The sequence below is a fragment of the Branchiostoma floridae genome, chromosome 3 (assembly GCF_000003815.2).
Source record: "Branchiostoma floridae strain S238N-H82 chromosome 3, Bfl_VNyyK, whole genome shotgun sequence".
Lineage (NCBI taxonomy): Eukaryota > Metazoa > Chordata > Leptocardii > Amphioxiformes > Branchiostomatidae > Branchiostoma > Branchiostoma floridae.
Window position 1 is genome coordinate 25,985,621 of NC_049981.1, and position 27,771 is coordinate 26,013,391.

Consider the following 27,771-nt stretch of genomic DNA (forward strand, 5'->3'; position numbering starts at 1 on the left):
CTTATTTAGAACAGCAGTTTATCTGTAAGAAACATGACGTACATTGTCATCATCATGGCAGGCAGTTTGCCCAGACTAATTCTACACTATTCCTGCAACTTAACCTATCCATCTTTACCTTCACCACGAGAATGTGTTTGGTAGTGTTTTCATATCTGTGTGTGTGTGTGTGTGTGTATGTATGCGTGTAGAAGACCAACATAAGTCGAGAATGCCTGGATGCATTGTCATGATATGTGTAGTGCCAGGGTAAGTCTTGACTCTTGATGAAACCTTGTTCATAATAATTTGTACATCTAAAACCTGAACCCATATTTCAAGTTGATCCAGATAAATTTGTCGAGGTTGGTCAACAACTGTAGATCCCTGTTGATGGAGTTGCTAATTGCAGTGGACAGTCAGGATCAAACTATTGTCTCCGTATTTTTTCTATCATCACCATGGTTGCCACATATCAATGTAGCTACATGTCCTGAGACAGGATATCATTGTTGTCTATCCTCACTTCTCATCTGCTAATTAGCAGTGCCCCCTCTCACCCAAAACTCATCTCTGCAAGGTCCAATTCTATATTGATTGTATTTTGTATCAATGTCAAAACTTCAGTGTCAAATTTTCCAGAGCATAATTCATATTAGCAAGGGCCTAGACTACTAGTACCATTACAACATTTTATTGAAGAAGAAAAAAACGCAATGGACACAAGACTATGCACCTCCAAACTCTCTCTTGTCCTTCTGTATCTCCTTCTTAGTCTGATAAAACTCGTACCTATTAGTGAAAGGCAAAGGACAAAAAGGAAAAAAAACAGCTTACAAAATCATGCCATACCATCAAATCACATCATAATCATGTGTATGAAAACAATGCCCATTCTTATCCCTGAAAATTTCCACATGGCTTCTATACGGAAACATACAATTAAAACAACAGTACTGTTTCACATAATTTTGCAGTGAATTCTTACCAAATCAGAACTGATCATGAATTCTCATCTAGCAACCCACCAGGTTGGACACAAATACAAACAGGCACAAAAGTGAGAAATTGCCCACCTTAGGGTCAACATTTGCCTGTTCCAAAGGAAGTTTCAGGCACACTCTCCTGGCAAAGTATTTGCTCCAGTTTTGCTACATTCTACTATCTCTAACACCTCAGAGCGGGCTAGGTAAAACCATTGTGCATCCTGCCAACTCACCATTCCTCTGTACTGAAGATGGGAAGAGTGTCCAGAAACTGGTGAAGAGGTGTCTCATAGAACACCTTGATCAGCAACTGCACATCCACCATGGCTCGGTGTCGACCTACCACATATGGGAACATTCGATAAGACCAACCTGGCAGTAAAATACAAAACAATATACATACTACCGGTATTTGTCCCAATATTTGTTGCAATTACTGTAGATCTTCAAATTAATTAATGTACTACTGCTCTACTACAGAGTTGTTGCAACCCCAAAAATAAAGATAAAGCAGCAAAAAATTGCTTTTCCCAACTAACTGCAAACACATGTCAATCAGATAATCTCAGTGATATCAATCGTAACAATGCAAACATGTAGGAACCTTCAGTGAATTCCCCTGGGAACCACTCGTTGAGTAGGAAGTCCAGAGATAGAGGACAACCGTCCAACAGCTTATGTCCAGCTTGTTTTACCTGGAGGAGACACATTCATTAGTCTTCAAACAGATGTAAAGAACTTGCTCAGTGATTTTTTCATGCAACATTTGTACTAATTTTTAGTATGAGGCAAATAAATAAAAACTACAAGACTGTAAAAGAGAGATAAATGTTATAGGGCCGGCATAAAACCCCGAAATGACCTGGATCCTTTACATGAAGCCATTCTTTACAATTTAGCAAATTTCAGAACTTCTGTCATTCATAAGTCTTGATGTATTACAGTAATAAATGGAAGTGGCGAGGACTGGCAAGATGTTCAAACTAAATGATTAAAGGGAACTAAAACAAAGCAACCTGTCATCAAGCAATGTACCAACCTCATCTAGGTGTATGAACGTGTCCGCAAAATGTATGTTGTGTTCCCGGAGTTTGTCGATCGGAACGTTGTGCCGCTCACAATGAGAGAATAACATGAGAAAGTCAAACAGCTCTCCTCCATGTGCCACCAGCACTGGAGGGAAATACAAGGTAAATTTGGGAACATTCCTGATGTTTTAAAAATTGTGGGAAGCTAAAATTTTTTCAAGATTTTGTTGTTGAAAACAAAAACTGTAACATAATGGAAGACAGAGGCAACGTCTGCGGGTGTGCTCATGTCAAGACAGAAAAGCTTTTGTAAAAACCTACAGAGATGGCAGACTTCCCCGTACAACTTTGCAAAGCACTCAGTCCAGATGGTGTATGACAACAGTACATTGAAACTTGTCTCAAAGCAGAGGTAGGGAGACAGCTCATTGTGTTGATTTAGGCGGAAAGCGTAAATGAAATAATTTACTGCGCATGAGCCATGACCTATGCCCTCGGGCTCACGTGATTCATCCTGTCTCACATGTAAAGCAGTCCGAGAGGACGTAGATCGCAGAGTTAACTTTTATGCAACTTTTTGTGCAAGTTTACGCGATTCGACATGCCAAAACGGGCCAAAAAATGTCCCGGGTGCGGGCAAGACAACTCCCTTCACCCCAACGGCAGAGGTAACAAGCAGTGTAAGGGGATCAGCCAGCCTGTCCACTCTGACACGGAGTCCGTAGAGACCACGCCGCCGGCGGGCGGCAAGGTCAAAGCCACCGCAGATCTGGAGAGGCGAAAAGCCGAGTTACAAGAGCAGCTTACGCAGGCCCGTTTGGAGAAGGAAGTCGCCGAGTTGGAGGAAGAGCTCCAGAAGGCACGCTGCAGCACAGAACCCGCCAAAGAGACCGATCCTACTCTTCCAAAGCCGACGGAGCTGCACAAGACAGAACTCAACTGCTGCGACAAAAGCAGGTGCTGTTTTGCACAATAGGGACAGTATGTGTCTTCCATTATGTTACAGCCGGTAGACCGCTTTGCATCTGTCTTCTTCCTTTCACAATCGGTCTCAGAATGCTTGTATTTTCTCTGCGTTTTATACTTGTTTTTGCAACATTTAGCACTTTTTTCTAGGATAATTGTATTCCTAAAGTTAACATTTTGCGTATACTCATACGGTGGTAGAGAAAAGTACTAAATCATTAAATCTTGCAAAAACAAACGTAAAACCCCAAGAATGACCTGGTCTAAAATACATCTGCTTGCAGATTACATGAAAACCACTGTATCAGATGTGAGAGCAGCTACCTGGATAATGGTAACAGTTGGTGAGTGTGTTGACCTGTTCCACCACACTTGAGCACCAGGCCAGCAGCTGGTCCAGCACCTCTGGGAATGTGGGCTGGCCTTCTAGAACTCTGGCAGTCAGCCCATTCTCCTGTCCTGAACAGAAATACAACTTTCATTGCTTGTTTCACTTATTTCAAAACTCATATCTTGTCACAAACTCATTCAGTTATTATCTTATATCAATTCATTATTTGATTATCCTTATGCGCCGATATCACATTCTATGTACATTTGTATCGTTTTACTTTTAACTATTTTAGTATTCATTTTGTTTCCTATATTGGAAGAGGGCCTAGTATACTCGTAAGCTACATACGATTTTCCCGTCCTCCTGCACCTGTTTTTATCTATTGTTTGTGTGTATTATGTATTCTTTCCTGCTGTGGAAATAGATAAACATGCAAACAACATTTTCATTTGTTCCCAAAACAACCCTTCTGTTTTGCACAACTTCTAAGCTGTTAAAACATTGTAGTATGTACTATAGACTATTAAAGACTATAATTAAAAAGTCTATAATCAAAAAGCCTACCTTGCACTATTCATGTATTATAATAATTCACTCATATGTACTTTTTGTTGTTTTTTAAGTGTGAACAAATAAACAAATTAAAAAGTTCAAGCACATAGTCCATCCCTACCAAAACTACCAATGCGCTGGTCGGTGTGAATGAGGCTGTCAAACTCGGCAGTAGGGTGCAAGTCTGGCTGACACTTCATGGCAACCTCGATGATATTGTGGCGGAAAACGTTCCCTGCTGCCGCCTCACAATCGAAGAACAGCAGCAGGGGTTGTAGATCAGTCACTGCAGCCTCTGGATCCATGGTGCCCTGCAGACCAATAGGTACAGTTAATGCACCATGCTAAAATTCAGGAAGGCAGTGGTTACATAGGACGTTGAAGTAAAGAATAGGCTTACTGTTTTGCTAAGTTCTCAGGTGCCAATCATGCTTTATGCTGATTTATAAAAATTGAAGCAACCCCATCACATAAAAATAGTTGACTACCCTAAGATACCTGAAAGGGGACATGCAGGCTTAACATTACATCCATGGTTCATACCTATGATGATGATGACTGATGATGGTTATGTCAAAGTTCTGTCAAAGTTAGACTGTTATTATATATAATGGCATTTTTCGAGATAAAAAGTAAAATAAACCAAGGACGTTACAACGTCCTTGAATAAACAAAGTTGAGTTTGTGAGAACAAATGGTGTAAAGTCTGATGGTAAACCTCTTGGTGTTATTTTGGTGACTAGTTGCGAGGCTGGTGTCTTTTCAAAGTCTTCAATGTAATTTGTACTCACTGAGCACACGTTCAATTTTGTGAGGGCTACTTTTGTTTGTATCTTTACAACAACAAAAAAGTGTGAAATAAATTCAGTTTGGTTGCAAGTCAACACACTGGAAGTGGAAAGAAATTGTGATGCATTTAATCCATGATCCTTCCGTTGTAATGCTCATATTTGATACTACTAGTAAATGAGCACACAACGGCAGGATCACGGATATGATGGAGACACATGATCAAACATGGCGATATCGGAAAAGTTTCATGCACAGACGCGTCCACGGAAATTTGGTACAAATGGTCGTATTGAAGTTCATGTTCATACCTCATGTTTTCAGATACAAAGTAGGAATTATGGAATTGTCCTCGAAGCAAACCAAGATACTGAAACCAGTCTTCAATACCAGAGACAGTCGCGTCGTGGAGCTGAAAAGTTTCTAACGTTATCTGACCTTATATTTCCCAAGACTTTGTCAACAAATCGTTACATTTCTCACCAAATCACAGGCTGTCCGAACCGATTCACTGAACCGATTTGCAGCTGGCCGTTTTAAAAAGTTGCCCTTGTCTGTTCTTGCAAGGACGTTATATAACGTCCTTGTCCAGATTTTCCACTCAGGCTCAAAACTTTCTGAAGTCCGCCATGTTTACTGTTTAGACACGTGACTATTTCCCGCCAAAAAGTCGTGAACAAGGACACGCTTGTGCCACAGATGGCAGAAGTGCGGGGGAGTTTCCGAGGCCTGGCAAAAATGCTGTGTTTCCAATTAGGCCACACTTCTTCGTCAAATTGATAACATCCATTTCCAAAGAGAAATAAAAAAATGCGACCATAGCGTGACTGTCCCTGTCTTAAGTTTCTCTAAACTGCAAAATATGCCAATTTGTGCCGTAAGTTCCAACACAGTTCGTATACTGTCGTATACCATAAAAGCTCCTTGCGTATACCAAGGACGATATAACGTCCTTGCGTATACTTAGTACTGTCTCATCGTAAATGTTCTCCATATCAAAAAGAAAACTATCATTTGGTATACCATATTCAGTCTTCAAGACCAGTTAGATTTGTCATGAAGGAAACTTTTTTGCCCAACTTTTTTTTTTTCAAACGCTCGCATCAATTTTGCGGTGTCCATAGACGGATAGCAGACGGATAGGATGTCATCCATGGCCATGGCATGTAAGCGAAATTGCCGAGGGTCGGTAGGTACAATGTAGGTAGGGAGTCTTTCTTTCTTCCTTTTTTTTTTGTTGTCTTTTACTTTACCTTTTCTTCTTTAAGTCTTTAAGATTTTGGGCCAAAGTGCACAAAGAACTTGAGGGTCAGAGATTCTTCAACGTTTTCATCATTCAGGACTCATTCAGATCATTTCCTCTGGATCATGTCAGATCTAACTCACGGTCAAGGTTTGTCCGGGAATTTTTCGCCGGTCGGATTAGTTTCAGTTAAGATTACATCAAGAAACAGACTGAAACGGGTAAATTGATACGTCTTTCCTGTAGCTTTCTATGCTGGTAAGCTTACAAAGTACGCTTGGCGCTGCCGTTAGATGAAAAACACAGTCCCATTTCATCTTTAAACTTCTTCATCGAACAACTTGAAAGTCACATAAAAATCATGCAACATTATACAAATATAGTCAATATGATATAGTGGAAATTGTATCAGTATGTCTTTCTATAGATACTCTAAGTCTTTATAAAAGCTTTTGCGCTCTCCTATGCGATGCGCTTCCGTTCAAAAGTAAAGACTGCGCAGTGGGCGCTCAGTCAAAACTTGAAAGAGTTTTAAAACTGAACACAAACTCAACTAGCCACTTCAATAAGTACCTTTGCAGAGGGAGCTGATGATGTTTTAGGCACCGCTTGTGCTTGAAAAGTGATAAAATGATTTGGAATGATAATATTCACTATTTTTGTTTTTGCTTCTGCTAATTTTGGAGTTGTGATGTCCCCCTGATACCAGTCTAATGACTTTTAGTACATGTATTACGAATCTGTAAATATGCGTCTGTAAATTAGTGTGAACAGTGCTATCCCACCTTTTATTATCGTTGAACTGATGTACTATTAAAGGGCGAGCATTCATGGCATGTACACCTAGCTTTTACCTTCCAGAGAGATGCTTCAGAATAATGTTAAAGTTGTCATTCATAAACTGCAAGGAGTCTTGATGATAGCACAAGTCATCACGTTGAAAGTTTTCTTCTTTTGTTGTTTTGTGTGTTCATTTTGAGTATTCACACCACATAATTTTATATTATAGCATTTTATTGGTTTACAAAAAAGTAAGCAGCAAAGTACATGTAGCATACTTTAATTAGCAGGATTCCATAATACTGTAACATCAGACAGTATAGAGTGCATTGTCTCTTTTACAAAGATTATTCTTAATGATAACTTTATAACATTGCTTTCAAAGCATTCATTTTTAAGTCTCTCATTTCATGATCATATCATGCATATTCATACTCAATCTAGAATACACCTATCCATTGAAACGTCATCACAAAAATACAGTCAGCACTCCTGCAATCCAACAATGGAATCAATTTAACCTTTAGATGTCAGATGCTCATTTTTTTTTTACTGGGACACACATTCTGTTTAGAGAATTTATAAGAATATATGCACACATATACAAAGCAACGGATTATTGGTTGCTCCCAACTTGTATTTGTTGAAGGCTGAATATGTAACACAGCAAATAAGATATAAATATATCTGATAAGTTCTTTGCACTGATCTTACAAAAATCAGTCAGGTTGCTCTCTTATATAATGTTCTTGGTTTATCATGGTCATGTGCAAAGTAAAATGTTTTCAATTTTTGGACCTTTCGGTTTCAAACCTTTCATGTTAACTTTTTGCGGTTTCATTGCTTTCCACCAGTTCAAGTACAATTTGGAGCCATTTGAGGCCCAAATCCAATCCACACATTTGACTCAAGCAGGCAAACTGTCACACAGTATAAGAGTAGCTGATTTAAACAACAGGAACTAATTAACTCATTTGCATCAACTTTCGTCTAAGTTGTCTAACCTTTGTTTCCTATTGGACTACTAAAATTTTCCTCATCTCCTTTTCGAGTTAATTCATAGTTTAAAACAAATAAAACCTGTTCTCCATCAAGATCTCTTCAGTGTCGCTAACAAATAATAATTAAAGGTAAGTACCTGAAACATCTGACCATTTCCAAATAGCTTTAGTAATTGCTATTTGGTATATCTTATTACCGTGATGTCTAACATTCATCAATGCTTCACACAACATATCAAATTTTACCATCTAGCAAAGTAATTTTTGGTCTCATCTCACAACAACTGACTGCTCTCTAAGAATTGGTTTTAGTTCTAGGCTGTGTTCTTAACAGACGTCTTATATAGCAAATAGAATCTTACATGCATTCTAAATAAAATCTGGTTCTTTTGTTCATCAAGCTCTGTGCAGATACTGCATAAGGACACACTGAGCACAGTTCAATTTACCACACTTCTCAGACTGTTGAAATTTACAAGTGTAACAGTGAGCACTGGCCAATAATCTCTGAATCCTCAATGCTGTACACTTGCCAACAAGTAGAGGACAGTATGCTTTTCACACAATTGAACATTAGAAAGGTTAGGCGCTAGCCTACTTTACATTACTTTCAAGCACTGGCAGTGCAGGCAGAAGCTATCTAAGTATCTTTCCTACTCTATCTAAAGATAAATGACATTAAGATCTTCTGGTGATTTTGTCAGAGTAATACTTTGTCACCTACCATTAATTCAAAAATTAAAGTCAGATGATCTAAGAATCCAAGTATATTCCTATGCAGAGAATTTCATAGGCAAAGTGTACGTTTAATTAAGTAACAAAATAAGGTACACTATTGCCATAAAGAAACACACATAACAATGACAATGCTATATCACTGGTAACTGCGTATCCATGGCTGCTGCTCTGGTCCTTAGGTTTCCTTTTAGTCATCTTGTTTTGCCAGAATGAAGCCTGTACGTGCTGGCATATACACCTGGGAAGAGGATGACATCATCACATAGTGTTTATCAAAATATAACAGATAAATGACACTTTTCAAATGTGAAGATACACAATGAGCTTACTGTGAACTATAACGGTTGTCTCCACTATCATCAGTATGAAAAGGATGAAAGAGAAATTGAGTTCTGAACAATAACAGCAAAGATTTGCTTCTCATCTCTTGGGCTAAGCATATGGTAAACCTGAATGAGGGTCTGCATGCCTTTTTTCCGTTAAGCGTTACGAGCCATTTTAATTCACCGTTAATCGTTACCGACCCTCTCTAATTTAACGTTAACCGTTATCGGTATATTCTTCGTGAAGCGTTATTGGTCGTTTTAATTCAACGTTAACCGTTATTTGTTATCCCGAATTCACCGTTAAGCGTTGCCAAGAAATTTTTCGTAACCCGTTATACACAGGAAGTGAAATGCCAGACCCCGGAAAATGCAGGAAATGGCGTTTCAAAGGGTCCGGATTTCAAAATTTTCTCCGAGCCTCCCGGCCTTCGGCTCTGGACAGGGTAAAATATGTTGCGGAAGCGTCGCCCTCAAAAACTTTATCACTCATACAGATTTCAGTGTAAACTCAGCTTAGTTTCGGGCAAAAAGCACTCCTAGAATGCAGAAAATGAGGTTTCTCCGGACCTTCCTTGCAACGGCTGGCGCCTTTGGCGCTCACGATGACATGGTGAAAATATGTTAGGGGCGTGGGTAGGCACAAAAAACTTTTCTCTCTAATAAAATGTCATTTAATTTAGCTTCGTCTTACAGCAGAATGTGTCCTTCAAAATGCAGTAAATGGCGTTTCAGACGGTCCAGATTTAAATTTTCCCGGACTTATATTGCAACGTCCCGTGCCTTCTGAGCTCGAAATGGTAAAATATGTCGGGAGCTCTGGGGGTGGAGGCCAAAGCTATAATCATTGTGTAATTTGACGAAAATAACAAAATCAACCTAGCTTAGTCAGTCAGCAAAATTTGCCGAAAATGCAGGAAACAGCATTTAAGAGGGTCTTGATTTTAAAATTACCCCCGGACCCCCCTGGAATGCGTCGAGCCTTCGGCGCTCCAGGTGCTGAAACTCACAATAGTCCAATCCCCCCATAAGAAATTTGCTGCCGCCGTCTCTGTGGCGGGCCGGGAACTCTGCCTCCGTCAATTTACTGATGTCATGGACAATGCCCCTGTCATTCCTCCGGGTTCCGGGCACCTTTTGCTTGGTCATTAGACGGATATTTTCCCCCATTCCCCTACTCTAGCGTTGTATAAATAGGAATGCACGTCAATGTTACTTTCAACGGTGTTATTGTAACTCCTTCTGAATTTACCGTTAAGCGTTACCGGGCCTCCTGAATTTACCGTTAACCGTTACCGGGCCTCCTGAATTCACCGTTAAGCGTTACCAAGACCCCCCCATGCAGACCCTCCTGAATATTACTCTGTGTGGACTTTAATTACATGTACATGCACTTCAAATCAATACAAACATGATTCAGTAGCATGTCTATAATCCATCATTAATTAGAATTGATTTTAGAAAAGAGCAAAAGAAAATACTGGGACAACTGGACAACACTAGAACTATACCTGTATTGAATTGGCCCTCTTGTCATGTTCAATGGGTTCTGTGAAGAACTCTGTGGTGTGGTCCAGGCGGCTATGTCCACCATATGCCGGGTCATCAGTGTCCAGGACTATCTTGTACCTGGTAATTTCTGGGTTAAGGAAATAGTCTGAAGCAAAGCAATGTGTGATATCAAAAAAATGCAATTGTACTATACAAAGAAACTACGAATCGAAATACCTTTCAAAAATCTTGCAAAATGCGCATTGATAATTCACGTTTGGGAAGCCAATAATCTATAGATCACATGCTTCACCATTTCATTGTATGTATACATATAGTATGATCAAACTATTTCTAAAATGGAATAAAAAACAATAATACCAGGTGCCCTTGGTCTATCACAAGTTATTGCATAATCAATGCACAGACAAATGGTGTGGCCATATTTGTAGTGGGCCATCATAAAATTTTGATGTCATAGAATCTGCAATTAGGCTATGACAGAACCAATCTCAAACAGAGATCCAAAAGAGCCCTTCTTGTAACAAGACAGCCGATTGCTCGAGTTTCCCAGGAATGCCCGTAATTTGCGCTCGTGTGACAATCCTAGAACGATCATAAGATTAACGTGACTGGGCCCTAATCAAGATCCTGGGCATCTCACGAGATACACGTAAACGTATGAAGATAGGATACTTTCCAGGGACGTCACATCCGATTCTGTAGCCTGTGTAGCTCTGGTGGGTGTGGAAGTTGAAGACAAACACACAGCCTCCTCGCTCAAACACGACCACCTTGTCACCCTCATGCTTACTGCTTACATAAGCCTGTTGGTGCAAAGAGTTCTGTTATAACGTTATGATACAGCAATTGTGATATCAGCACTATACATCTCAAAACCAGGCATTTTTCTCAATCAATCAGCTGACTTGATGTATTTATCTTTCAGTACTGTTATCCTGTGTTGATGTTATCATAGGTCAATACATGCCTGTAATCCAGTGTTAATGTTATCATATTGGTCCATACAGGACTGTTGTCCAATGTTAATGTTATCATATTGCTCCATACAGGCCTGTTATCATAGGTCCATACCAGCCTGTTATCCCGTGTGTTATTTTTTGATGCTGTTTCCATCACCTCAGCTCAGCAGCTGTGCTGAACTAAACTAACATTATTTTACAATACAGTACACTGGCGAGTAGTACATCAAGTATAGAAGTATAGGGCCCAAACATTCCTCAGCTCTTCTTGGGGCTGGATTTGGATACTGTCCAGTGAATCCAGTTTATCAGACTTCTGAACTTGATTGCATGTCTTTGTATGGCGTCTAGTAATTCTACTGTAGGTATGTGGTGCATGCTCCCATTCAGACAGTTGAGGCATACTCTATTGAAGACAGAACCATACTTTAATATGTTAATGTTATCATAGGTCCAAACAGGACTGTTGTCCAGTGCTAATATTATCATACTACTAGGTCCATTCAGGACTGATATCCACTGTCTAATGTTATCATAGGTCCATTCTGGATGGTTGTCCTGTGTTATCATAGGTTCATATCTATTATCATAGATCCATTCAATTTTTGTTCATTGTTGGTTACCTTGGCTGCTTGCACACTTTTATTCAATGGCTGTGTGATTGAATAAAAAAACAAAACAAAATACAGTCACAATAGCTCGTAATTGTCCAAACAATTAAAAAAATGAAATTTTGAAAAAAAAAGGTATGATTTGATGTACAAGGTATGCTAGCAAAATGCAATAAAGAATATTACTTAAAATGTTTTTAACTCAAGCATTACCTGTTTTGCTTGCACACTTTTATTCCATGGCTGTATGATTGTGTAATTGAATACAGAATCAAACAAAATTTCATTCACAATAATTTGAATAACAAAAAAAAATAAAAAAAATTAAGTAAAAAAAAAGTATGATTTGATGCACAAGGTATGACAGCAAATTGCAGTGAAAACTATTACAAAATGTATTCAAAATGTCTTTCGTTCAAGCATTATCTGTTTTGTCTGAACACTTTTATTCCATGGCTGTATGATTGTGTAATTGAATACAGAATCAAACAATATTTCTTTCACAATAGTTTGAATAATAAAAAAAATTAAAAATATTAAGTAAAAAAAAGTATGATTTGATGCACAAGGTATGACAGCAAATTGAAGTGAAAACTATTACAAAATGTATTTAAAATGTCTTTCGTTCAAGCATTACCTGTTTTGCCTGAACACTTTTATTCCATGGCTGTATGATTGTGTAATTGAATACAGAATCAAACAATATTTCATTCACAATACGTCAATAGTTTGAATAATAAAAAAAATTTAAAAAATTAAGTAAAAAAAAAAAGTATGATTTGATGCACAAGGTATGACAGCAAATTGCAGTGAAAACTATCACAAAATGTATTTAAAATGTCTTTCGTTCAAGCATTACCTGTTTTGCCTGAACACTTTTATTCCATGGCTGTATGATTGTGTAATTGAATAAAGAATAAAAAATATTTCATTGATGATAGTTCTGTTATCCCGTGTTTATATTATCATAGGTCTATACAAGACAGTTGTCCAGTGTTTATGTTATCATAATTCCATACAGATAACTGGACTGTTATTTATCATAGGTCCATACAGTACTGTTAAGCTTATTAAATTGTAGGGGTCTATTTAGTGATTATTGGTTACCTTGGTTGCTTGCACACTTTTATTCATTGGCTGTGTGATTGTTATTGAATAAAGAATTTTAAAAATTAGTCACAATAGTTCGTAATTGTTCAAACAATAAAAAAAATTGAATTTAAAAAAAAGGGTGATTTGATGCACAAATTATGACAGCAAAATACAGTAAAAAATGACTTAATGTCTTTAGCTCAAGCATTACCTGTTTTCCCTGCACACTTTCATTCATACACAATGGTTGTATGATTGTGTACTTGAATTAAAAAAAAGAATAAAAGAAAATATTTCAGTCACAATAGTTCTTAATTGTTCAAACAATAAAAAAATGAAATTTTGAAAAAAAAAGTATGATTTGATGCACAAGTTATGACAGCAAAATGCAGTGAAAAATATGACTTAAAATGTCTTTCTCTCAAGCATTACCTGTTTATCAGCCAGCCACCCAAAATGGTTCTCAGTCAGGTTCATGTCACGGTCAAAGTTGTTGAGGAATTTGTAGCGAAGGAGGTCGTCATCGACCAGGTTCCACTGCCGGCGGGCGTAGTGGAAACTGCTGTTGTTTCCCACTCGAGGAAAGTCCAGCCATTCAGGGTGCCCAAACTCATTCCCTGAAACATAGGGATGGCGAGTAAATGTACTTTAATCAGTATACTAAATGTTACACAACCAATACCACAGGGTGATACACTAAGGTCTATATTTTCTATAATAAAGTATATACATATATTTTTCATTTCTCATGATTCAACCAGATGCCATAATACCACCAGAGGAGAAAAACACTAGTACATCATATTGCAGCATCAGTAATGCTAGTCAGGTGCTTAGGTGTTCAAGACCATCTTGAGAAGGCCTCCATAACAATGTTTTTTGATCTGGCAGTTTTATAGCATTTGGTGGAAGTATGAGAGTTGATGTTACATAGTAGGTGTGAGTGTGAAAGATTAGATAAAGTCAGATTGTAGATACTCATGCTGATGTTTTGATAAACTTGTAATGTTACACTGCCTTAAATTGCTGAAAAAATTGAGAGACTCAGTGTGTTTCCTTGTTCCATTGTTTTAAAGGCCCATGTTTTGCACAAATTACTACATGTAGTACCAATGAAATTGAGCCACCCCTCGCCTCCAAGACCATGTGTGATGAGGCGGATCATCTTATGTAGGGCTAGTCCTCTATCCACTGTAACAGTCATCTCTGAGCTACATGACATGTTGGTGTACATCTCCTGCAAAAAACACAGAGGTTCCATGTTTTTCCAAGGTTGTAGGTTTTAAGACAATGACAATGAAGTTTATTGCAAATTCATGCCACATTAGGGATAAATGCTTACAAAAGGGATAAAAGTTACTTACAGAGAGAATGATATTATTAAGCTATATTTGCTATGTCCTACTTATATCTATGTTTTACATGCTTTCCTCTTCTTAAAATAGGTGTACACGAAGTTAGAGTTCTCCTATTACATTGAAGTTTACCTTCTATTACATCTAAGATCACCTGGTCTTCTGGCTAAGCTAAAGATTCTGGGTCTGAATTCTTAGCAGGCTCCAATGCCGTGCCCTTGGGAAAGGCACTTCACTTCTATTTCCTCACTAGACTCGGGTAAAAATGAGTAATAGTGGATGGGAAGCAAAGCCAGTGGCCCTGTATTTGAGGAAAGCCACACATTAAAGAACCCCCCCCCCCCCCTCCAACTCTAATGATATCCTGGCTTATGGTGATTAAATCTTACAATCTAATCCTGGATCTTATGCACCTTGTACATGTACTTACTATATGATACATAACTGGTGTATTACAGTTATAGGCAGTTTACCACTTAATATGAAAAACAAATCTTTAAAAAGATCTGACTTACAGCATCCATGAGCCAGAATGCCAGTGTCTTGTCTCCCACCAATGCCTGGTCATGGCTCTCAGCATAAGCTATTGTCTTCTCTCCATGTCTGCGATTGATCAGGGTGTGAACAATGTCTCCTATATTCCAGTCTTCATCCTTGTACTCTTTCAAGATCTGAGGGAAATGTTTTGAAGTCAGCAAAGAAGTACAGTACATAAGCTCTTTCCCACATCCATCCTTCTACTAGAAACTCATGATATTCAAATTGGTGGAAGTATCTTAAATGGCACAGCTCCAAAACTCTCTCCACTGAAGGTAAGTGACTATCAAGTCTCTGCTAAACACTTATTCTATGCCTACAGGAAAACTTTAGAGTTTTTTCAACATCCATCCATCAATCAATCTTCTGTAGGTATCAAGTGCTGATGCATGGTGGCTCACCGTGGCTGATACATTTGGCCATTGAACAGATGGAAAAAAACAATGTATGGACTGATGTCAGATTGTGTGATGCCAAACACAACCAGTAGCCCTTTGGCAAATTTGTATTGGCTACAGGGTTAGCCAGCAGGGACAAAATACTTTGATCTTTTTACCTTGATCCATTTATCTGGAATTGCCATCCCCAAGCGATAGTCAAAGCCATTTCCTCCCTCTGACACAGGTCTGCAAAGAGCTGGCATCCCCGAAACATCCTGAAGAAGACAGACGTATCATCCCTGGTAAAACTGCATACTCTTACATCAACATGGTTTGTCAATAAGCTTCACCTTTTCTAACTATTAAGTCACATTTTTGCAAAAGCTGACAAGAAACTAAACGAATGCTCTCACCTCTGCTATGGTGATGCAGTTTGGGTATAGCTCATGCAGCATGTGATTGGCCAATGTTAGGTACGTGAGGGATTCTGAGTCTGTAGGGAGGCCGAAATATTCCCCCAGACCTCCAGAGAAGCCGTGCGCGATCCCGTGACTGTGGTACAACATGGAGGTGACGCCATCAAACCGGAACCCATCAAACTGGTATTCCTCCATCCACCATCTTAGGTTGGACAACAAGAAGCGAAGCACTTCCCAGCTGAATAAAGTGAAAAGGAAAAAAAGGTATACGTATGTTATAGATATGTGTATCCACAATCTCTGTATCTCTGTCATTGCCAAGTTACATTTTGAGATTTGGACACAAAGTGGACAAAGTAGGAAATGGTATATTTCACCAGTCACACATTAGATGTATATACATACCAAAACGCAATTTACACAAAAGGCTTAGCATAAACCTTTTCAGTTTTCAAGCTCCTGCTTTCCTCCTCAACTGTCTTTACTTAATAAATAAAATTTATTACTTGATTTCGTGCAAATATAATAGACAGACAAGGAGACAAACTTACTTGGTGTAGTCAAAACATCTGCTGTCCCACAAGTCATGATTTCCTCGGCTGCCTGCGTGGAAGAAGCAGGCGTTGGTTCCATCGAACTGGTTCAGACCATCCAGAACGTTCTTGGAAGCATGGCTATGGACCACATCCAGCAGGACTGTTATCCCCTCTTTGTGTGCCGTGTCGATGAGAAGTTTCAGGTCGTCTGGAGGACCATAACGACTGTGAAACAAAAGAGCAGGATTGATTATGATCTGGTTGTTGTGAATCGACTTTAGGTTCAGTCACTATACTCATGATCAGATGCATGATCAGACATAGCAAAGATCATGGCAGCAAAACAAACTTTAATCCAGTCCCTCACACTCTTAGCTGATGGCAGTATAGAATTTTAACTTATCGTATACATCTATGAGGCAATACAACTTTGCTACCATTTGGTACTTAGTGTATCTTAAAAACAGTTTGGTGCTAAGTGGTAAAAGTAATACGTTTGTACAGGTATACCTGAAAAGTAATATATCTAACAGTCTTACCTGGAGGCAGCAAAGAAACTGGTAATCTGGTAACCAAAGCTGGCATAGTAGGCATGCTCCATTATTGCCATCATCTGGATACAGTTGTAACCTGCGTAACAGAAGAGACTTTTAGATAAAAATAATTACTAGTACATCTGTACTTACTCAAAATAAGCTGGCGTTATTTTATTTCAGATAGGTAGAGTGGACTAATCCTCAAGATTGGTTTATTGAGATACCCATTAGCTCAGATAAGCAACATCTTTCATGCCGCAGTCACCTCTCAGTACTAGTAAGACAACTGGAGCAACAGTTCCCATTTTAATATAGGTCTTCTGTTCAGCCTGTCACACAGACCAGACATGCAGCTTCTTCAGTGGTTCAGACTCACATGAGCAAAGTTTACAAACTTTTCCAGGGCAGGTTGCCCTCAGTAATTGGATAATTTACAAGTTATTTTGCAGACTGTGTGTTTGTTATAGCTACAAAATGTTATTCTCATTGCATGCATGCAATGAGCTCTTGAAATATGTCTTATTCCAAGATTTTTGTATGCTTAATCACTAGACTTGCAAATTGTCATTCACAGATTGACAGATTTACATTTTTAAAGAAGTAAAAATTCATTCTTCACACAGGAACTAAGATGACCTTGTTTCTTGATCCTTGGAATGACATTATACGCAAAGTGCTTGTAGTCTGCAACCTTGCCCTCCCATGATGAGATCCCAACATGAGACTCGTATATTCTCAGGCTGCGGGGGGTCGCTGGGCGGGACTGCTGAAACACGTATTTCTCTGGCGGGTTCCAAAACATCGCTTCGTAGATCTTTGTCTCATTAGATGGAATGGTGTACTTGGCCCAGGGACAGATCCGCTCCAGTAGATGACCATTTTTGTCCTTCACAACAAGCTAAGAGGGAGATAGAACATTCCTCCTTGATATGTTTGTGCAGATTAGTCATCCAGGATATGGAATAATAGAAGTTAAATCAATCTTTACTGCTCAATACTACAATTCAGATGTTTCAGACAGTATCGACTGTCTTTCATCAGTGAAAATAAAATAAAAGTATGAAATAAAATCAATTTCATCTTACTTCACTGGTTAAAGACAGTGGGTGCTGTCTAAACGTCTGAATGAATATTGCACACGTAGCATCCAACAGTAAAGATTGATTCAACTTCTAATATACCTCCTTTATACATTTCCCCACAAATATGTCAGTCTGCTTATCAATCATACACTCTGTTTACATTTGCATAAAAAAATAACTCATACAGTTCTGACAGAGATGGTCCAATTTCAGAGAGCATGGCATGGCATAAACGATAAAACTGCAGCTAAAAATAATGATGCAGAGGATCATACAAGCTAAAAGACTTACGTGCAGTCAGAATTGAAAACAGGAACTTGAATGCAAGTAGACAAATGATTAATTTATTACCGACTTTCTGTTAGATTACTTAGATTGTCAAGAGATGCATCAAAGATCCAGTCTTTTTAAGGAAAGAAACCTGTACAAGTAATAACCTCTACATATGGACCACTTGTCCATTGTGACCACTTTTGGTGGCTACTTAGATATTGTTAAAATTGACACACAGTAACTGAGTAAGCATCAAGAATCCTGTCTTTACTTTAGTGAATGCCTGTCCACATAGATTGGATTTCAGCAGTCCCCCAAGTGGTCTTCTTAGGAAATTCCAACTTCATACCAAAATTTAATCCCATCTCTTTACTTGCAGGTGTCTTAAACAATATTTAGCATAAGAACTAACTTCACAAGTTCTACCTTGTACTTAGACAGATGGTCTAGAGGACAACTCCCATCATCCTTTGGTGGAAGAACCAGTTCCCATTTTCCAAAGGGCTTCTTTTCAAAGGAGTGGGATGTTTTGTTCCATCCATCTGTGAAATTAAGAAATAAAGCTTACATTCACCAATGTCTGTGGCTCTGTAAGCTGAATGGGATGCCCAAGTTTTGTGCATTCAAGTGTGTATTAAACTTGAAACAAAAACAAAAAAAAATTGATGCTGTAAGAAAAAGCTGCTGGGAAGGTAAAAACAATTATGATTACAAATAGGTAATGTTGAGACCCTTACGCTAGTACATTGTACATGTACTAACTTCAAGCCGAGTTGTCAACATTCCGGGTGAAGTGCGCATGCAGAGTTGTCCTGATTGACTAGGGGAATTGTGACAATTGCAAAATGCCAACTTGTCCCTAAACTCGCAAAGAACAGCCAGTACAGAAGGCACTTACTGAAGTCCCCCATGAGATAGAGTTCTACTGCTCCAGGTGCCCACTCTCGCATCACCAGCCCTCCGTCCTCCGTCACATGGATCCCAAAGTTCTCGTACCCACGGCTGAACTTCTCCAGCCCTCCTTCGTGTTGGTTTATATGCTCTAGCACTTCCACAAAGCATTTGTACCTGTAATATATAGCGACAAAAGAAAGAGGTCATCAGGATAAGAATGACAGTGATCTGGGTAAATAAACATGGTGCACTTTGATCCATTATTCTTTGATTAAAAGTCTTAGATTTTGTTCATTGAGTTATCCCACTGATTAATGCTTTATAAAATTCTTTTGCTAATTTGGGGGGAGGGGGGCTTGTTACTGTGCCATAACCAGTAGATTTTTAGTTGCTGAACAGATAAAAATGCAGAACCTTTGCTCCAGTCTCTCAAAGAATCTGCAATGAATCCAATACAGAGCTCATTAGTCATCAGTAATATCACTGGACCACTGGAACTCAGATCCTAATCTAGCAAATGTCCATGTATATAAAGGGTAGATAACTTTAAATATCTTGGCTCCAACATCATCCTAAAAAGGACTGAAACTAGGAAAGCCCTAGCATGGGAAGCAAGCAACAAATTGGACAAAATCTGGAAGTCTACAAAAAAATCCGTAACAAACTGAAGGTCCAAGTGTTCATTACTCTAGACCTCTAGTGGAACCTATTTTGCTGTTTGATACAGAAACCTGGACACTTAAACTTACTAGATCCTACACAAATTTACTTCGCAGAGCACAGAATATAACTTGGACTCAACATACTACGACCTGTCAGTAGCGACATGATTGGTCCTTGCTAGAGAGTTACTGGGTGTGGAACAGTGTACACAGGGGAGTGGGATGGGAGAGGGAAGACACCAGTAGTAGTAGTACACTTCTCTTGAAGAGTAACTTTAGTCTTAGAGTTTAGACCTAACATGTTTACAAACATACTCACTTGACAATGACAAATGAAGACAAAGGGAGGGGGGGGGGTAAGATTAGATTCTGGGTTAGACTGTAACGTTTTGTATAACAAATGTCCTTCATTCCTAGCTCCTATTAAAGGCAAGAGAGGGAGTTCTCACGAATTCGTTGAGGGGCGTGTCCATCCATCGTACGCGTTGTAAATCATCATAACGCTACATGTACTCCAACGCTACCCAAAAGTACCATACATGGTCAACCATTGGGAGAAATCATCCACACCCCGTTGATACACCCTTGATTGTCCAAACAGACATCTTTTGATATGTGTTACGTGATGCAACACACGTGTGAACTTTAGCGTGGGAGATAAGGAGGCCGGCGGGTTTGTTATCGCTGGGACATAATTCTTTGGTTGTAAATCTGAACGTCTGCAACAAGAGACAACAAAAATTATACAATCTGTGCGACCCTACCTCCTTTTGATTTCCTTGTCAAAGGGTTTCAAGTACGAGTCAAGGTCATAAAGCCGGTTCAGGTCAGGGGGCGCGGGACCGACGTCTTCGTCCACATCCATTTTCGTCGCCATGTTGGATCATCTGGGCATCAGCTGATCTTGGACTAGTCCAACACAGAGGGGAGTTCTGACAATCGACTAAGGTAGGTTAAACCCTGCTGACTTAAAGTTTTTGTCAAACCAAGGATACAGCTTCTTAATCTACCCAATACCATTGCCGGGTAAAAATGTCTGGACCTTTTGGACTGGCGCTGACATTGGTGGTGCTTGAATCCCACTGTTACCCCCCCCCCTTTTTTTTAGATTCACCCTCCAATATCACTGTGAGATGTGTGCGGCATGCATTTTCATGATTTTGCCATTACCACACCAATCCAATGAAATACGAGAAGACCATACATTTGCCATAACCGTTATGTTGGGCCAAAAGGTCCAGACCCGTTGGATGGCCAGTTGTTGGCGCTTGAACCAAGGATCTTGATAAAACCACTTTGCTTGAACTGCTTGTAGACGGCAAACAATTAGATTGAATAACGTTATATGCTCATTGCTCAAGGTCATTATCAACTTATACAGCAATATGACTTTCTTAAAAGCTATCTTTTATTTTGTCCATACAGCATACCAAGTTATTACTCTTTAATAATATAACTTTATGATAATAATAATAGAGCATAACGTAATACATGACGTTAACGTTACATAACTGGTCATAACTTTCTTCCCTAGTCAAATTTTTTCTGGAAACTTTAAACAAGTGCACGGGCGCAACATTCTTAGATAAAGGTCAGGGATGTTTTCTGGCAGCCCATTTTTCTGACACACATCTTGATATAGGCAAAAGAACTCAGTTTACTATCACAACATCTGCTTGGAATCCTAATTCCCGGAACGTGTCGGAACTTGTCGGAAGTGTTCGCTATTTCTCGGAAATTCGAAGTGACGTCATCACGCGAGTTCTGAAGTTTGTGGAGAGAGTTGTTTACTCTTCAAGTCTTTCATCCGCGCGAACGTCAGTGGGTTCTGGTGATGCTGTTTTGAGTAAGGTAAGTAAAGAGATTTATATATAGCGGGGTTACATAGAAGTAGATTTTAAGTATGTGGACGTACATATAATTTTTAACGGGAAGAAGAGTTGTTTTTTTGCTGTCCTCATCGTACTGGCCTTCGGATTTCTTAACAAAAATGGCGGAAACACATGTTGAGTTTTCCTCAGGAATTCCAAATTATCTAGCTGATGTTGGCGACTTGTTGTGCAGATGTGTCAACAGTTTCTACGCAATAAGATTAAAGAAATGTCTAATTTGTAGGTCCAACCCTTTCCATGAGGTTTTGAGACAAATTTGACGGTTGGATGAAGTTCGATATGAAACCCGACATGTGACACCATGTGTGCTCTGGCGAAGAGCTGCTTGGAAAAATTATGGAAGAAGAAAGCACGTCTGTCCATGCGGCAATTTGCTTTGAGTTTAAGAAACAGTCCGCTATAAACCCCGTATTTCTTTTTCATCCAATAATGTGATATGTATCATAGCTAGACAAGTATAAAATATGTAAATATTTGGTTGACTCATGTGAACTTTGCATTAGAACGAGCTCCTTTTGTGTGTAATATATTTTTCCGCCCCAAAAATGCTGTTGGGTGATTTTCCCAGGCTATGTAGCTAGATTTTTTGTGACCATAACCTCTAAGCCTTTTATAAAGCTGTGGATTCTTGTGGTCACAGAACATTTTGGAATAAAAATCATGATGCCTGATCGATGGACAGATGTTTTGCATTTCCTGACTACAGGGGGTTCCCTTTTGTTCTGAAAGGTTACAAAAATAATTTGCCATTCATGATCCAAACTCTCACCCACATGCAAATTGCTGACAGACCCATTGTTGTTGTTTTCTGCATTTATTGTGTATGAGGCATTATTGTTCATTTTCGTTGTTAATCCATTGATATAAGCTTATCAAAATCCATTTTCACTAGTCTCCAAGCACAGCCACGCTCCCCACGAACGCTGCCTTGAATATGATCCCATACCTGCATCTGCCTGACCTTTGTCTTCAGGTTCAAAGAGCCCTGAGTTGTTGTTGTTAATGCCATGTTCATGGTTTTAGAGAAGTCTCATTGAGTTATTCTGCAATGAATGAGCCACGAAGTTCTTCTGGATCAGATTATCCCACAAAACAGACATCAGAATCAGAGTTTCATCACTTGTCTAGTCTAGTGACTAACTTCTGAATTCTGACTTTACAATCGAAAGTTGCGACTGGATGCCACTTGAAATGTATTTTGATTGTTCATGTTAACAAAACTAAATTGACTTCAATTTTATTTGAATAAAATCAATAAGATAAACCAGTTTTTTTTATTTTTTATAATGATCGTTGAGATTGATTTGCAGGAACTTGGAAGCCAAGAATTTTGAAGAAAAGTCTGTCAGGATTTCCTCCCTTTACCTCTTTGTGGGTCATTGGGGCACCATGAATAGGCAACACAACATCCTCCTCCACTAGGGGTGGGTACCGGTACAGAAGATTCAGGTCCAGGTCCGGTTCAGGTCCAGAGGATCAGGTTCAGGTCCGGACCTGAACCTGGACCTGATTCAGTATTTGAATAGAATATACTCAAATAATGGTCCATTTGGCAACAAAGAAATCTGTTTTGTAGAATATTGGACTCCCACTGGCTTTATAAAGTCATACAAGGCTAACTGGCTCTGTACGATTGGTCGTAAAACCTGGTAGACGTGACTATACTATAGACTCTACTCTTCTTCGCTCTTGTAGTTTTCTTCTGCCGATAAGCCCCAAAATGTGTAAATGCCTGATTATATAGTCTGTTTATTTTCCAATAGGTCCAACATACGGTCGACAGGATTTTTTCAGTTCTGGTTTTTCTGGAGTCAGGACCAGTCCAATAAGAAAAAACGGTTTTGTACCGGTACACTGTACTGGTACCCAGCCCTATCCTCCACCCATTGCTGTGCTCTGCCACCTTCATACTCGTAGCTTCAGCTGGGCTGTCTGGTCCACTTTTTTTATGTTGACTTCCCACCTTTTCTTCGGTCTTGCCCCTTCCAACTTCCTGCCAGTGTCCACTGTACTTGTTGTAGTACAATTTTTGCAAGCCATGTCATAATATTGATATTTTTTTTATATTAATACAACTTACTGAGAAATAAGTTGCACTAAATACTGTCTGGAAAAAAGAGAGGGTGGACTTAGTCCAGGCAACCTGTCCGAGATGATGATGATTGATAGATAAATAAATTGTTAATTCAACTTTATTTATGGCCAAGTTGTTATTCACCCAAAGTACATGACATTTGCAAAGTACAATTTGTTGCTTCCTTTAGATTTGCATCAAGAACTAGTAGTTTGTAGCGATGGCACAGCCACCTTTGAACGGGGCTGGTCGTGGAGGCCGTGGGGCCCTTCTTGCTGAGGCGCTCAAGAACGTGGTACGGCGGCCAGGGGAGGGTTTACCGGAGTCTGGGGTTGCCCAGCCGCCACAGCAGAGGCAGTCTACTGCACCACAGGTGAGGCAAATGTAGAAGGCTATGGTTTGGGGAAACTTCTTAGTGCAAGAATTACTTGCCATTGGGGTTTGAGAAATTTGCTCTATCCTTTATCAATGCTTTGATGTTCCCAATGTTAAGTTTAAGTTTACTGGAACAGACTGAAGTCAACCAAGTAAATCCTTTTTTCTATTGTCCAAATACAGACAGTTAAGGCAGGGACAGGTCATGCCTCTCCTGTTCGAGCACAGGCATCACCTGCTACCATGGGGAGAGGGGCCATACTCGCCAGTCTGTTTCAGGCTGGGAAAGCAGGTAAGCAGCCTTTTTGTTTCTATATATTATTGTAATATTTTAAATATGCTTGGTTAATGGATAAGGTTATATACCATCTTATCAAGATGCTATCTTTTCTGTTAACATTTCTGTTAACTTTCTTTTGCAGAACACATGGTGTTGTGATCACCTTGATAATGATATGCACAATTAAGAATTAGCATGAATCCTCACAACTGGAAGCATAGCAAAGCTATATGAGTAAGAGGTGAAGTCTTGCATCTCTGCCTAGTTGGACCTTGATCCTCACAGGGACAATGACAAAGACAATCTTCCTTTTGACATTGGGTCGTCCAGGTTTACCGATCTCACACGTCCTTGCATCATACCTACATGCGTGTGAGGCTTACTGTTACTTTTGTAGGTGCGTCGCCCAGTCCCCCCGCTCCCGCCTCTCCACAAGCCCCAGGGCAGCATGGGAAGCCTCAGTCACCAGTACGAGGCAGAGGCATGATGGGACTGCAGGACATCCCAGGTCTGCCGGTGTACGGGCGTGGCATCACACAGCTGGGCATGCAGAGACAAAGCACAGGTTGCTGTTTTTTTACTAGTATACTATTTATCTATTGAGATTTTACACATTTGCGGAAAAGTTTATACAACTGGTGACTATCAGCTTTTCAAGATGATAGTCATGATGACATCTCATACTAGACTTGGCTGCTGAGGTTTGATCCTCAAAGTTTCAGCTTTATGTCCCATCCAAGAGGACGTTCCCAATCGGAGCTATGTACTCATTTTCATTGGGTGAGCAAATAGGTGTTAAGGGCCTTTTCTAATGCACAGCATTGGGGCCCACTAGGGATTGGAACCCAGAACCTTTAGATTCTTGATTAACAACTCAAGACCACATTGCTATCTTTTATTTTTATTAGCCATGACAGGAGAGGGAGAAGACGAAACTATCACTACAAAATCCATGACCTAAAGTAATGCAATAGTTAGCTTCTTCCACAAAGTAGGAGATGGTCCTCTTAAAAAAAGTTAAAAGTCTTCTCATAAACTGGAGTTTTTACATGTTATCCCTTTGTAGACACTGCAGTACGACCAAAGGAGAGAGAGTCCCCACCTGTGTCATCTCCCCCTCAGGCCAAGCAGCCCAGCCCATCCTCACCAAGTGTACAGCAGGCCAAGCCACAGGCACTCGCACAGCCCATGGCCAAACTCTCGCTGGAAGAAAAGAAGGAACGGTAAATAGCTCATCTGTTTTAAAGTACAGACACTGGACAAGTTTGACACAGAAAGCTTTATAAATATATAATCTTCCTTGAAAGATAACCATATCTCATCTTGCAGTTGAATTGCTAACTGGTCTTAGAGATCCCAACTTAAATTTGCAGTGAAAAAACATTTACAAAATCCAAACATATGCTTAATTGTAAACCAGAAAGACAGCATTTTCGAAAAAATTTGAATTGTTTTCCCCACACACTATACTAGTATACCATCATCCTTGCCCTGTAGTATTGTGTGCTCGTAAAAAGTAAAATTGCTCATACAGTGTATTTACAATAACAGCTAATGTCCAATCTTTGCTCTGATTGGCTACTTGCAGAAGAAAATATAATTATTCAAAGAACACACCAGCAAAAACAGTATGTTTTCCCTTGTAAGTTATAGTTAAACAGGTATGAGAGATTTTTGAGCAAGCTTAACATTGTTTTTTGATTGTTACATTTTCACACTGGTTTCCGTTCTACAGAAATATCCCCCCTCCAGGCACAGTAGGACAGCCTGTAAGAGTGGCGTGTAACTACATTCCTGTTAAGAGCAATCTAACTGCAATCTGCCAGTATGCTGTCAGCTTCAGGTACGTAGTGTCAGCGTCTTTCGAGTTGTTGTATTGCAGCACAATGTGAGTGTAAACACGTGAACAATTCACATCAAGTATTAATGTGCTTATCCGTAGGTCGAGGGGGAAATGGTTTCCGACATTAAAAAAAATACTTACCCAAATTCTTCGATGACTGTCATTGGAAATGTATCATTGGACCGGTCCAGAAAAACCGGACCTGAAAAAATTCCGTGGACCGGATGTTGGACCGATTGGAAAATGAACTAATTATATGATCAGGCATCCACGCGTTTTCGGGGTTACCGGTCGAGGCAAATAACAACAGCGAGGCAGAGCAGACTCTATAGTCATCTTTACCAACTTTTACAGTCAATCGTACAGAGGCAGTTTGCCTTGTAGGATTTTAAAACATCAGTGGGAGTCGAATACTACACAAAACAGATTTCTTTGTAGAAAAATGGACCATTGTTTTGAGTGTCGTCCATTCACAAGTTTTCACATAATGAATCAGGTCCAGGTTCAGGTACGGACCTGGACCTAATCCTTTGGACCTGAACCGGACCTGGACCTGAATTTTCTGTACCGGTACCCAGCCCTATTTCCGACATTAAAAAAAATACTTACCCAAATTCTTCGATGACTGTCATTGGAAATGTAAATCCTGAGACCTCTATCTTGCCTTTGTATTTATTTTGAAAAGTTTGTTACTGTATTGTACATGTAACATGTAACAAGATCTATTATTTCTCATAGTATTTGCTAACAATGACAACTGTGAAATGATCTAGTGTTTTCCAGAAGAACAAACAAGGGTTAAAGGATTGAGCTATTGTTTGTTGTTTTAGCCCTCAGATTGACTCCCGTAGCATGCGTTATGGCATGTTGTATGACCACGAAGATATTATCGGTGACGTCAAGGCCTTCGACGGAGCAATCCTGTACCTGCCGAAAAAGCTGCCACAATCAGTATGTTACTGCCATACTTAGATTTATGTCATACCTGTGACGCGAAAACGTTCCATACGGGTGTTCTGGACCGGGCCATACTTTCCGTATCGCACAGGTTCGAAAGGCGTATCACACAGGCTTCCTTCGAGTAAATCAAATCAAACCATTTCGAATATAGCACAGTTGGCAATTCAAATACCTGATTCGGACGTTGGAACATTGCTGTTGCAACACGTTTTGTTCGAGGGCACCAAATTTGTTCAACTTCTGGCGCATTTCGCATCAAAACATGGGTTTTCTCAGGTGGGTATGACATAAATAAAATACAACACGGTGTATTCCGCATCACCCTCGGTCCCAGCCCTCCCGGGGGTCGGATCACCCTTCGGCCGTCGGGTGATCCGACCCGCGGTCGGGCTGATACCTCGGGTGATACGGAATACACCGTGTTGTATTCTATATCTAACTGTGGTATAGCATTTTGTCAATTTCTTAGGTAAAGAATATGGTGAATGTGAATGATTTTAATAGTCATGGATGGCATCAAAATGCGTGACTTGTCACCGTAAGGTATTCTTGTTGTACTCAGGCATTATTGCTATGTTTCAGGTAACAGAAGTGCAGTCCACACGGAAAACAGACGGTGCCCTGATCAAGGTTCGCATCACTTTGACAAACGAGCTGGCTCCCGATGACAGGCAGTGCCTCACTGTCTACAATATTATATTCAAAAAGTGAGGACAGTTTTTTTACTTTGTAGAGGTCAAGGACATAGAGGTCTTTCTCTCCCAATTATTTATGTGC

General features: G+C 39.6%; 3 protein-coding genes across 4 annotated transcripts in view; 1 reads left to right on the forward strand and 2 right to left on the reverse strand.

The window, feature by feature from the left end:
• Positions 1–7: 7 nt before the first annotated feature.
• LOC118412079 lies at positions 8–4,152 on the reverse strand (the record flags this gene model as incomplete). The annotated part of the gene is given in 7 exon segments (XM_035814705.1): positions 8–22; positions 716–771; positions 1,199–1,304; positions 1,570–1,660; positions 2,005–2,138; positions 3,284–3,418; positions 3,967–4,152. Coding segments are annotated over 7 exon segments (721 nt in total), but the record flags the coding sequence as incomplete, so codon positions are not given.
• Positions 4,153–8,581: 4,429 nt separating this feature from the next.
• Positions 8,582–20,489, reverse strand: LOC118412023 (1,4-alpha-glucan-branching enzyme-like). 2 transcript variants are annotated; one of them, XM_035814610.1, is made up of 16 exons: positions 20,335–20,489; positions 18,913–19,082; positions 18,441–18,556; positions 17,296–17,557; positions 16,663–16,753; positions 16,139–16,348; positions 15,582–15,825; positions 15,345–15,443; positions 14,767–14,922; positions 14,007–14,133; positions 13,329–13,513; positions 13,108–13,158; positions 12,912–12,941; positions 12,664–12,693; positions 12,018–12,047; positions 11,745–11,846 (listed from the first exon to the last, which is right to left on the reverse strand). In XM_035814610.1, exons 1-16 carry the CDS (start codon positions 20,445–20,447, stop codon positions 11,760–11,762), a joined length of 2,001 nt encoding a protein of 666 aa, XP_035670503.1. In that variant the 5' UTR covers positions 20,448–20,489; the 3' UTR covers positions 11,745–11,759. The 2 variants fall into 2 exon arrangements, with proteins under 2 accessions (XP_035670501.1, XP_035670503.1); XM_035814608.1 differs by lacking the exons at positions 11,745–11,846; positions 12,018–12,047; positions 12,664–12,693; positions 12,912–12,941; positions 13,108–13,158 and adding exons at positions 8,582–8,634; positions 10,231–10,348; positions 10,907–11,037.
• Positions 20,490–21,259: 770 nt separating this feature from the next.
• The window catches only part of LOC118412073 (piwi-like protein 1), an 18,267-nt gene continuing 11,755 nt past the window's right edge, over positions 21,260–27,771 (forward strand). Inside the window, exons 1-8 of the mRNA XM_035814696.1 lie at positions 21,260–21,421; positions 23,727–23,909; positions 24,095–24,203; positions 24,589–24,756; positions 25,258–25,414; positions 25,927–26,034; positions 26,865–26,985; positions 27,577–27,701. Coding sequence (XP_035670589.1) covers positions 23,757–23,909; positions 24,095–24,203; positions 24,589–24,756; positions 25,258–25,414; positions 25,927–26,034; positions 26,865–26,985; positions 27,577–27,701 — 941 coding nt within the window. The 5' untranslated portion in view covers positions 21,260–21,421; positions 23,727–23,756. The remainder of the gene's footprint in view (positions 21,422–23,726; positions 23,910–24,094; positions 24,204–24,588; positions 24,757–25,257; positions 25,415–25,926; positions 26,035–26,864; positions 26,986–27,576; positions 27,702–27,771) is intronic.